Genomic DNA, 12,103 nt, shown 5'->3' with positions numbered 1-12,103 from the left:
ATCTTTTAGTTTAAAAAGGGGAATGCTATTGAAAAGATCCTGGAAATCAAAAGTCGCAATCGGGTTAATTTTATTATCTTTAATATATTCTAAACTCGAGTGATTATTAGTGATAATTCAAGAAAAAGTTTCTTTAATGATATTGTTAATAATTAATGTTTAAGTAGGTTGAGAAAATGGAAACTATTATGAACATATTTTTGCGGCATCGTGCTTGAAATTTTTAAAAGGAAAATAAAGACAATTAAAGTATAGACATTTTAGTTTCGTTTCGAATTTTTCTTCTTTTTAGGATTATAAAACTTTTTTTTTAAATCGTATGGTAGACTTGGAACTATTCAAAAGATTTAAATATTTAATTAAAAGTTTGTATATTTAAATTAAAAATTCTTATCTTTAATTCTTGTTTGTTCATTTTATACACATAAGTCCGAAGGTGGTTGGAACCCATCAAGTAAACTAGAAAAAGAATTACCTTTGACCTTTGGTAATCCTAATTATTAGTATCAGATAATCATGTATTATTACAATTTTAATGGTTCGATAGGGAAACGTTAAATCTTTTATTTTAAATTACAAAATATTACGATAAAATTGTAAGTTACTTTATTTTTCTTTAAACCCATAGAAATTAGTGCATACATTAACTTGAGCAATAAAATCAAATGTAAAAGCATACTTCCCCTTAATAAAAACATTTTTCATCGAATTTAGGTTTTTGATCTTCGTATTCCCCAGAACCTTAGACTAGAAAACAGGTCCTCCCCCTAATATATTTCCTTAAATTTGAGCTAAATAGAATATTATTTTTAAATAGGAGTAATAATAATAAATAGGAGTAAAAATAAGGAAGTTGACCTTCAAGATATAGTTTGTCTAAAATAAGAACTCCCCCAGACATTCGTCTGTACCTGTGGCGGTGACTATGGAAACGAGGTATGACTCTTTCAAGTAGGGGTGCGGGTCACTGTTTTGGAGTGGTTTCAGCTTGGATTGGTGAGCGAAAGGGAATCTCTTTGTTCTATTGTGTTAGTCCTAGAGTAAAGTTACCCTCCCTAAAATGAGCCATTCTTGTTTCCATAGCACCAAATGGCCTCAGACTTTGTGACGGGAGGAGTTATTAGCTTAGACAAACTATAGAATCACCTGGATTTAATTAGCAAATTATGAACGGCGGATGATTCTTTGATAGAAAAAAAAACACTTCAATTTCAAACTCCGGTTTGTTATTTTGAATGGAGCTTCATTTGGGGCTTCATTGTCGAGCGTTGATTTTAAAATAAAGATAAATGCGACAGCTGCGTTTATTTTAAAATGTATGTGATTCCTCACCCCTAACTTGAAACCTCATTAAAATAGTCTACCTCGTGAAAATAGTCACCGCCACGGGTCCAGACGAATGGCTAGGGGATTTCTTACTTTAGACAAACTGCAGCATTTCATCTCACTCATTTGTTTTTTAAAATGGCTTGTATATTTTCGTTTAATTTTTTTCTTCACACCTGCATCATCAGGAAGGGGGAAACAAATTTGCAAGAGACTAGTAACTTATGAACCACAATAAAATTATTTTTTTTCACTTAATTTTTATCAACAATAAAAAGTACTTTTTAGCATATTCAAACAAAAGAAAACCGGGGAGTTTGAATAAAAAATTATAGTTAATTTATGGAATTAAAATGAAAAAATTAGCTTGTGGGCCAGGGCATTTTTTTTAAAAATAAAACACCAGAATTTTAAGAGTTAATTGAAAAGAAAAAAAATGGCTGAAAGAAAAAAAATTGAAAATGAGAACCGCTGATTGGCGATTAACTTCAATCAGGTTCTTACTCGCATCTCCAAAGATGCAGTGAACATTTCAGTGAAAATATAGCTTTTATTCCCTCGGCCGCCACACAGTGATGCAAAAAAAAGTGTCTAGTTCGGTGTGGAAAAGCGCGCAAGCGCAAATGATTGTTGTTATTGTAGATTCCAACCTGTATATTTCCCAGATTTCAATTTTAATTTTATAATTTACGATTATGATATAATAATAATAGTTTTTCTCTAGAAAATTAATATTTGGTTATTTTTGATACCTGTATACAATTAAAACCAGTTCAAGGTTTGTTTCCATTCTTCTTATCAAGTAAAATTGAAGTCATAAAAAAATACCGGGACTTGAAACATTCTTATTTGTGTGTATTTTTTAATGCAGTATGATTTATAATGAGTTCCTTTGACGTGTGCTTATAAATTGTTCCATTTCGTATCATTGCTTCGTACCATTGGTTACCTTATAATTTAAATGCCGGCAAGATCAAATTGAATTGTTTTGTTTTAGTGATTCAAATAGGCTTAGGGGCAGCTGTGACAAATTTATGTTAATATTTGCTAATTATTATAAATATTTTTTTAATCAACATAAAGGATTTATTACCTTAGTATACATATATGTATTAAGACTTTAAAAATCTATGCATAGATTTTATCCAATTTTTAAAAAATCAGAGAAAAAAAAGAGAAAGATCTGTGCAGCTTTATAGCATTATTTTTAAACATTATTTTGTTTATGATGAAACCTAATATTTAGAGCAAAATCTGCTCTAAATTGCTGTGTATGCTGCGGAATTATAAAAAATTCTGATATCTAAACGTTTGTATTTAAGTGAAAATTAATATATTCTACAAGCACACAAAGTTGAAAAACATGAAACTTTCAAAAAGTGTCCACACTTTTGGCCACCACTGTATAGTGAAGAAACTAATTGTGTTGAAGACTGGAGAGTCACCTTGCTGACGAGATTTGACTGTATGGTCATTGATTATTCAGTGCCATTGATTCGCTTTTTATGCAAATAAAACTTTTTCCTCAAATATTTTTTAAGATTAAAATATAAATAAAAAGTAATCCTGTGTTAAAATAAGTTTCAAATGCGTGATGTATGTGAGTGCATATAACATTTTGTATTGTGATGTCGGAAGAAACTTATTTTAGATTTTCACATCAATTTATTTGTAATAATTATCTATATGAAGTCAATTTATGAAATTAAACTTAATTATTAATATTAAAATAAGGTACTCACCCTCAGAATTTCTCACCCTTTCTTAAAAACTTAAGTGAGATTTCTAAAAACAAAAAAAAACACAAAAACTCTTGAAAAAAAAAATTATTTCTTTAACTAAAATACATTTTTAACGTCTTCTATTTTTTAAAGCATTGAATATTTTTGGTGCATCATCATAGAAGATTTTGCCTTTACAAGGTATTTGTCCATCTTACATTAGCACATAAAAAATTTTAACGTCTTACATAAAGAAACCTAACCTTCAGTAAACACGTGGTTGCAGAGAAATGTGTTCTGAAAGGGGTTCTGTGGTTGTGTTCTTTTGTTTTCGAAAAGGTTCTGAACAATACTGGTAAATAGGGAAGCTAGATAACGGGGCAGATGTTGAAAATAATGAAAGATCCAGGAAGAAAAGTGGCGTAATTCTAAGCTTTTTCCAAAATGCGAGAAATTTGCGAATTTTAAAATTTATTTATAGAATGCGCGAATTTCTCGCGGTAATAAATTTCTAATGCTATAAAAGAAAAAATATTTCGAGGTTCTCGCCCTGTAGTGAAAGCACTGTAGATGAAGAAATTTGTCTTTTGCTTGCTAATTAAATTATCACAAAATAAAATAAAATGTTTTGATTAGTGATACATTTAGTATATTTTTCAATTATTATTAATATATAAACTTGTGACTGTTATGCCCATAGATTTATTACATTTTTACAACTTCATTAAAAGTAATGATAATGAATAAATGTTTAATTTTTACCAAAATATGTATGTTTGATTTATATCCTATTTAGTTTTATTTTACTATAAATTTTTTTTTAAAGTCTGGAATTGAAGTGCATTAAAATTAAAAGATAAACTTAAAAAAAATTGATCTATAGACTTTTAGCTTTATTGGAAACACTAGGAATTTCACTCAGTAATTTTGCGACTTAGAGCGAAAAATTAATTTGAAACAGATACCAAAAGCATTGGTACTTGCCCATTCTCTACTATTGGGTAAAAATTATTAATATGGTCTATGCTATTTAGCATCTTATATTATGAAAAATGCTTTTATCATGATTTATTTGATTTCACGAAAGCAAGGGTGCTCATTCCTGTCAAGACAAATGGAGAAATCCCCCCCCCCAAAAAAAAATATAAGAAGGACTTCCTTCATTTAAGTTAATACAAAACTACACATTAATTATTTTTTATTAAACTCAATTATTTCACTGTTAACTGATAGTTACTTTGTGAGGTATAATTTTCAGAAGACCGAATTACAATTGTAAAAAGGAATCACATTAAAAAATACCAAGAAAGGAAAGAAATATACACATAAAGAGTGTCCTTGGAAGAAAAAAAAAGTCCCTTTTAGATTGCAATGTGAACTGATTCACAAAGTAGTAGTTGTGGCTTTAAAAATTACTAGAATTTAACAACAGATTTAATTCGCTGTTAATTAATAAGATTAATGTTAATAAATTTTAATTTATTTATATATTTTTAAGAGAACGCACAAGAATTAAGTTTACAGAAAGAAATGTTTTAGATTTTATATGTTTTGTGATAATATTATATTGAATGAGACAACTAATAGTCTTGACTGGGTTAATCTTGTGATAAATGAAATGTATTAACAAAAATAATAAAGTGTCTCAAAGCGGAACAAAAATACTAATTTTCTGTTGATCTTTTGAATAATACAGATGAATTTGATTGAAAAAATTAATATAACAAACCTTGAAATTTAACAAAATGAATAAGATAGAAACCAAGCTAATAACAGAAGAACAAAAAAATGATGAGAAAGTGACTGAAAAAAGTTTGTGAATTCATTGGGTTCCTAGTTATCTTGTAGCATTTTCACAAACTCTCAGAAAAGAGCATTGGGTGGTGTAAGTACTGTCTACAAGTTCCTGAAGGTTACCGAGCAAGGAGCTTGGATCAGTAAGTACATCGGCATAAAAAAAAAAAAAAACAAGTTGCATTGTTATCAGTTATTATCAGTTTGCATTTATAAAAAAATATATTTTTAAAATTTCTGTACATAATGACAATTAATTTGTGGAAAGGAAGGGAAAAAATGCCCATTCGCTTCAAAGAAAAGAAACAATTTTAAAAAAAACAGAATATGTTGAAATAATGAGTTATATATTTTTTTTTACATTTTCACAATGAAAAACAAATGCTTTTAGCGTATGTAAAATTTTGACTAATACATGACCCTTAAAAAACAAGTTGTTGTTTTTCTATGTATAAATTGCATACCATATAAAAGTTTAATTAAATATCCTGAGAAACTTGTTTAATTTTTGGCTAAAATTTACCAATTGTGATTATTTACATGTTATATTTTTCTTTCAGATGGCTGATGATACTACTATTCTTTCTGAAATCCAAAATAAATATGTGCCATTTATGAAAAAACTGATTGCGTTCTTAGAAAAGACTAATAAAAGTAATATTTCATTTTCTGAGAAATTATTTTGTTAAATAAAATTTTTCATTTTAAGGATTTTGTCTAGTATCTTTATTTAGTCTTAATGGTGGAATTTTTTAAACATTTATAAAATATGTTCTTTGATTAGTGTTATGTTACATGTTCTTTGGTGTTGGTTTTTTGATTATGGTACCTTAATAGTACCATAATACATATAGTTGGTACCTTAATCAATTCATGAATGATGAATTAATACTTGAATGATTGTACGCATTGTATTAAATTTCTAAATGTATTTTTTTAAATGTGTTAAAAAAATCTTAGTAGAGTGTTTTTTAAATTTTTAAGTTAGAGGGACGTTAATTTAGTTTTAAAGTACAGATGAAGATTGTATTGAATTAACAAAAATTTAACTGGGGACCATTAACTTATTTACATGTTGTGATATTTTTATGTGCAGGTTCCTTTTTTGCTTAACACTTCGCATTATCATAAGTGAAGACAATGTGAAAAACAGATTTTTGGTGTTAAAAAACGATTAATGAGTAAAAATTATTTATTTTCTTAAGTTACTCATGTTTTTTTTCTTATTGCAATTTCAGTTTTTTATTTATTTATTTCTATAAAATTTAAGTGCAAACTACAGTGCACTCCCGATTATCCGGGCTAATCACCGGGACTAGTCGCACGGACAATCGAAAAACACGGATAAACCGAAAACTCCTTTTATNGGACTAGTCGCACGGACAATCGAAAAACACGGATAAACCAAAAACTCCTTTTATTAAAGAAAAATTCAATTGCAGTTCAAAAAATATAAAAATTACTAACATTTGCCTGCATAACATCAAACTAGGAATTTTCGTTATTAAAAAATGTGTAATGCGTCTTCGCCATATATCGATACACATATTTTACGAACCGCAGTAATGTCGCCGTAATCAAATCCTCGCATATAATCTAATAAAGTTTCCACAGAGCAGCAGAATGAGAAATTGTATTTCATTCATTTACTACATCTTCTGTATCAGTTACTATCATCACTATTTGATTTAACAACATAACGATGTCTTCATCAGTCAAATACTGGAAGCCAGACTCACATGCATCACTTAGAAACCAATCTTCTAAATTTTCTTCATAAAGAATTTCGAAACCTTAAATTTCTTTTGCTTGTTCGAGAATGCTGTTGTCATATTTTTCTTGAACATCTGAAGAGGATTGTTCATCAAGCGGTATCATCTTTCTCCACGATCGTGATAACGTAGACCATTTTCCATATCATCCATAATGTAGACGATTTCTTCCATATATTGCAATCCAATAACGAATATTGCTTTCCAAAAATTTGGTAGTGTTATAACTTCATGAATCAAATTTTTTTAATCTTGAAAATGTTTCTCTTTATATTTATTGTGTGACTCCGGAATGAGCACGGATAATCGAGAGTGTACTGTAGTTTTTTTCCTCTCTCCTTTATTGACATAATTTTTCTAAAGGCATTGATTAACTTTTAAACTTATTAATGCAGTACATTTTTTACAGAAAATAAGCTATCTGAGATTTTCTGTGCTCGAGTAATTTTCGCATATCTGTTTTCTCCCGTGTCATTTAAGTTGCAATAGTCCCATTTTTATGATAATTGCTATTAATTTGAAATTTCAAAGTTTGTTTGAAAGCTTGAGATTTTTTTTAATAACTTTAGTAAAATTATATTTCTTGTCACGCAGCTCAAAATTGGAAACATAATAAATTATCTTCGTTGATTTTTACATTATATACTGTTTTAAATTGACTATTTTATTTTTTATGAAATCAGTTTATTTAAAACGCTAGTTTTACTAATTAAATTTAATTCAATTACATTGTGGTTTATATTTTATTTATTTTTAATTTTATTTCATAATGTTTATTATTATATGAGTATATATATTTTTTTGTATCAAATATCCCTTGCATTTTCATTAAAGATAAATTTTGCTCAAGTTTTGCCGTTTCTTCTTTTTTTATTCAAAAAGCAAAAACTTTACTGTTTTGTAAATCAATGGGGAAAAGTCAAAGAAAAAATTTCTCTATTTTGAGTGTGAACCTGATGATTGTTTTAAATAATTATGAAGAGTCAATTGATCAGGAAAACTTTTGCATTTTAGAAAATTGAGGTTGACAGGTATGCAGAGAGCTTCTATTCTCTTTAGCAACCTCATCACTTTAAAGTTTCTTGTTAATCTGAATGCCTATGACAGCATTTTTCTGAAAACTTGGTCTGCTCCTCAAGGGCTTAATTTTGCAATTCCATTTTAATTCTGCTGCTTTTATTGCAAGTCTTCAGTTCTTTCTCATAGCTCTCTATATTTCTGCTCTTTTGTTAAGCTATACAATATTGTAATTAAAAGTTTGTTAATACTGCATAATTTTTTATTTTTTAACTTTTTTTTAATTAACATTTTTGTTGTAATATATTACAATGTATTTAAATTATTCTATTATCTTATTAAGGAAAAAAGACTTATCTTTATAAAAAATAAAAAAACTTTATTTAAGTAATTGACATATATTAAGCTTTAAATAAAGGTTTAAAGAGAAATAATCATTTCTTAAAAGTATAAATTTTTTTTTTTGGATATGGGTCTCTGACCGAAATGAACTCTTAATTTTAAGATTTATATAAAAAAATTTTTTTTTGTTCAAATAATATTGTTCAGTATGAAATACATTAAGTATATAAATTGTGGAAAAAATATTACAATAAATCAATAAACCTCAATTTTTCTAGAAAGTAATTTACCCAGCACTAGTATTATGGAAAGCACTAAATAGTGATTTTTATTTGATGACAACTATTTATTCAACTAAAACTCAAATATTTCAATTTCATGAGCATTATATTTTTAAATAAAACATTATCATTAGATTTTGGGAAGATAAATTGGTTAACATTAGATTGTAGAATGAAAAGTTCATTTTAAATATCTTGTAATTTTTATCGCTATTTACTATATATTTTTATTATATTCTTTTTTTTATTGCAGCTACACCAGATATGCTTAATAAAATAAAAGCCATATATGCCATTTTTACTTCATCAGAAGAATCGTAAGTTAAATGAAATATTTTCAATCTCTCATGTAACAAGATAAGAACATGAATAGTTTGATTGTAATTATTTGATTGTAATTGTTTATCAAATTGTAATTGTTAATTTTAAATTTGATAAAAGTAAATTGAAAATTAAACTTGTGCTAAATGGAATAGATTTTTGCAAAATGCAATAGATTATACTTTAGATTGTATCATGGGAGATAATTAAATTATTTATGAACTAGTTGAATACCCATTCTTTTTCTAGGTTAAAAGCATGTTAAATTATTAATGACATTTATTATTAATGAATTATTAATATACTGTACACAATCTTGTATGATATTGAGAAACATACAAACACAAAATTTAAAATATTTTCATTTTCTTCCTAATTTATTGCGTTTGCACTTTTTGGTCATTTAACTGTATGAGACCAAGCAGGTTATTACAAAATTTTTTTTTAGGTCTTTCTCTTTTTAAAATGGATGTTAACTATACTCAAATTTATTTAAAAGATTAACTAATTCATCAAAAAAAAAATTGTGCTTTTGATTGCCACCAGTATTTGATAATCAATGTCAACCTCAATTAAGTAATTTAACTGGTGCTTTAGCGCCTTATTAAAATTAATTTTCTTTTTTATTTTATGGAAATATGTTTCAAAAATGTAAAAATAAAATCAGCTCACGTTTTCATTTAGCTTTTAAAATACTACTTTGGTGACAGTAATCTAACATGTCATCTTTGTTTAGTTTTCTTTGCTTGCCTAACATAAAAAATCAATGATAAATTATTATTAAACAGGATGCGTAGCATTTTTAAAAAATGCTTAAAGGTGCTTATTTTGGATTTACATTTTTTAAAAGCCCTTAAAGGTGCTTTTTTTTATTCAGGGTTTGTAAAAAGTGCTTATTTTTCTATCTTTTAAAAAGAGTTTTTTTTTTTTCTTTGCCGTCTAAATTACAACTTTTTCATTCTAAATTACTAAAAATTCATGATTTTTCAAAATTTTCTCAGCAATATTTATCAGAAGCTAGTTTTTTTATAAATGATTATGTAAAGTTTTTTTAAAAATGTTTTTGAATTTTATGTTTATAAATTAAGAACATTAAACGGCAGAAAAAAAGAATTTTTATCACTGCTATGATCCTAATTATGATTTTTTTTTCTTTTGGAAAGTGATTACAAATATTTTTTGAGTGCTTAAAATGTACTTTGTGCATATTTGCATATTTTTTTATATATGCATATTTTGTGCATATTTTTTGTTGAAAAATTGGATATTTTTTGCATTTGGTGCATATTTTTTGCATGCTTTTGGTGCATATTTTTGCATATTTTGGTGCACATTTTTTTGTTGAAAAATCTGGCTATGCATCCTGTTAAAGAACATTCAATACAAGCTCAGTGACTCTCATTTTTAGTTAAATGTGAACTGCTTGCTGGTGGTGAACATCAATGATGTTATCTTTCGAATATTTTTTTTAAAAACAAAAATCATCTGCAGTTTAAAGTGTCAATGCTTATTGCTCATCCTATAGTTTAAAAATGTTGCATAAACAGTTCACGAATTTTGTGAATCAGATTCAAAATATTTTAGATATATTGCAGATATTATATTTTTAATTTTTATTGTTGATTTAGCAAGCAGATAGAAGCTTTTAAGACTCATGAAAAGAAACTGGAGAAATGGTATAACAATGCTCAAAATAAAAAGGTAAACTCCACTTATTCTTTAATAGACGTTCTAACTAAACTACCTGATTTGGGTAATAAAAGCATGCATTTTCCGAAAAAATTTTAAATTATATGCATTTAATTTTGATTTATATGCCAGAAATGTCTTTGGTGTAAAAACTTCTATAATAAGAAAACAATCCAAAGACATAGATATATATAATATCTAAAAACCTGTTTTAATTTAGAAGTAAATAGTTTTTTTTTATTCAAGTACTTGATTATGAATTATTGTCTCCTTCCCACATCCATAGAGTAAGAGTTTCCAAAAGTATCTGCTAAATCATCTATTTATGTATGTATAACTATTTACAGTTATCCATTATGTATCCATGAATCTAAGGACTTTTTTCATCAGTTGGTCTGCATATTATGAAAATCTTATAAATAAATTGTGTGACTTTGAATCACGATGTTGGATTTTATAAACATGTGAATATGAATTATAATGTTGGATTTTTATATGAGGTCGATTCATAAATTGCACAACATTTAGTTTTTAAATTTGAATACAAATTGCAATGTGTAGCCTTTAAATTATGTAACTATAAAAATTGAAGTCTATTAAAATTGCTTGAATATGAATTCAATGTAGGACTTTCAAGAAAATGAATTGTGATGTGTGATTGTTAGAACTAGTGAATTTTTACTTTTGATTTTTTAATCATGGGAATATGAATTGCGATATATGATTTTTTAAATTGCATGGGAATTAATAGGAATCTTGTGAAAATGAAATGGAATGTATATGAATCGTGGAGTGCTATTTGTTTATGAAATGTGGTCAAAGTGGGGACTCTAAGATCACATCTGTGAGGCAAACAAAGATTAAATTGCAATTTGTAATTTTCAAACCAGCTGCTCTATATGCATAGCAGAAAATCCAGTTTAAGTATTATTCCTATTATTATGGAAATATATAAAATGGAATGTTAAATAAGCTCTTTGCATTGTAAATGTTTTATTTCGCATTACTGTGAAAATTACTACAGGAAAAATTCTTATTACTTCGCAACTCCACGGAAAATTTATTCTGTAGTCTGTGGTTTCAGAAAAGAGTTGTTTAATATTAGCATTCCCGTATATAATTTTTTACAGACTGTACATACTTAAGAACTTATTTTACAAACATATATTTATTTTAAAATTGGTTCTGTTACTCTAAATTTATTATTTTTTATTAGCTCAAGAATGAAGTTGAAAGCTCTGGTGTAAGTTTTCTTTTTTCTAATTCATTATGTTTTATTTTATTTTTCATAATAACTATTCCATGAACATTTACCACCCATACCATAAAACTCTCAATAGACAAGACAAATATATTGCTAGTTCAAAGAATACAACTAGATTCAAGCATTTATTAGAAAATGGAAGTTTCTTATTCCCTGTTTATTGTTATTAAAATAAGTTCTAGAAAAATTAAATTTGTTTGGCTTTATTCTCTCTGATATGAAAACTTTAAATTGTTTTAGTTAATATCAGTAAATTATGTTTCAATTTAGTGATAGTGAGTTGAATAGTTTAGTGATAGCGAGTTGATTACAAGTCAAGTAATTAAAATTTTTGATTTTTGCTCATTTTTATATGTATAGCTAAGTGAATTATTTAATTTAGATACAGTTTGTGTCAGTTTTAATTCACTTTTCATTCACAAATGCTTGAATGTAAACGAATGTACTTTTAAATTATTCTACAAATGCATATAATATTATTTTATGTATTAATTTGAGTGTATGTATATTATAACAGATGTATATTTATTTACGGAAGAGAAGCTTTTATTATATATATATATATATATACAGTTC

The 12,103-nt window shown here is 26.7% G+C and overlaps 2 protein-coding genes across 3 annotated transcripts in view; both read left to right on the top strand.

Moving 5' to 3' along the window:
• LOC107455966 (ran-specific GTPase-activating protein) overlaps positions 1-12,103 on the top strand; it is a 237,077-nt gene that overhangs the window by 35,993 nt on the left and 188,981 nt on the right. The gene's annotated exons all lie outside the window — the stretch shown is intronic.
• Positions 1,896-12,103, top strand: part of LOC107455967 (zinc finger protein 91) — a 21,590-nt gene continuing 11,382 nt past the window's right edge. Inside the window, exons 1-5 of one of the 2 annotated variants that reach the window (XM_043043009.2) lie at positions 1,896-2,104; positions 5,402-5,495; positions 8,507-8,570; positions 10,203-10,275; positions 11,480-11,506. In XM_043043009.2, coding sequence (XP_042898943.1) covers positions 5,402-5,495; positions 8,507-8,570; positions 10,203-10,275; positions 11,480-11,506 — 258 coding nt within the window. In that variant the 5' untranslated portion in view covers positions 1,896-2,104. Of the gene's footprint in view, positions 2,105-2,770; positions 2,792-5,401; positions 5,496-8,506; positions 8,571-10,202; positions 10,276-11,479; positions 11,507-12,103 lie in introns of those variants that run through there. The other variant, XM_071179798.1, reaches the window with a different exon arrangement.

Source organism: Parasteatoda tepidariorum, chromosome 4 (genome assembly GCF_043381705.1).
Source record: "Parasteatoda tepidariorum isolate YZ-2023 chromosome 4, CAS_Ptep_4.0, whole genome shotgun sequence".
Taxonomy (NCBI): Eukaryota; Metazoa; Arthropoda; class Arachnida; order Araneae; family Theridiidae; genus Parasteatoda; species Parasteatoda tepidariorum.
This window is presented reverse-complemented; position numbering and strand designations above follow the sequence as displayed.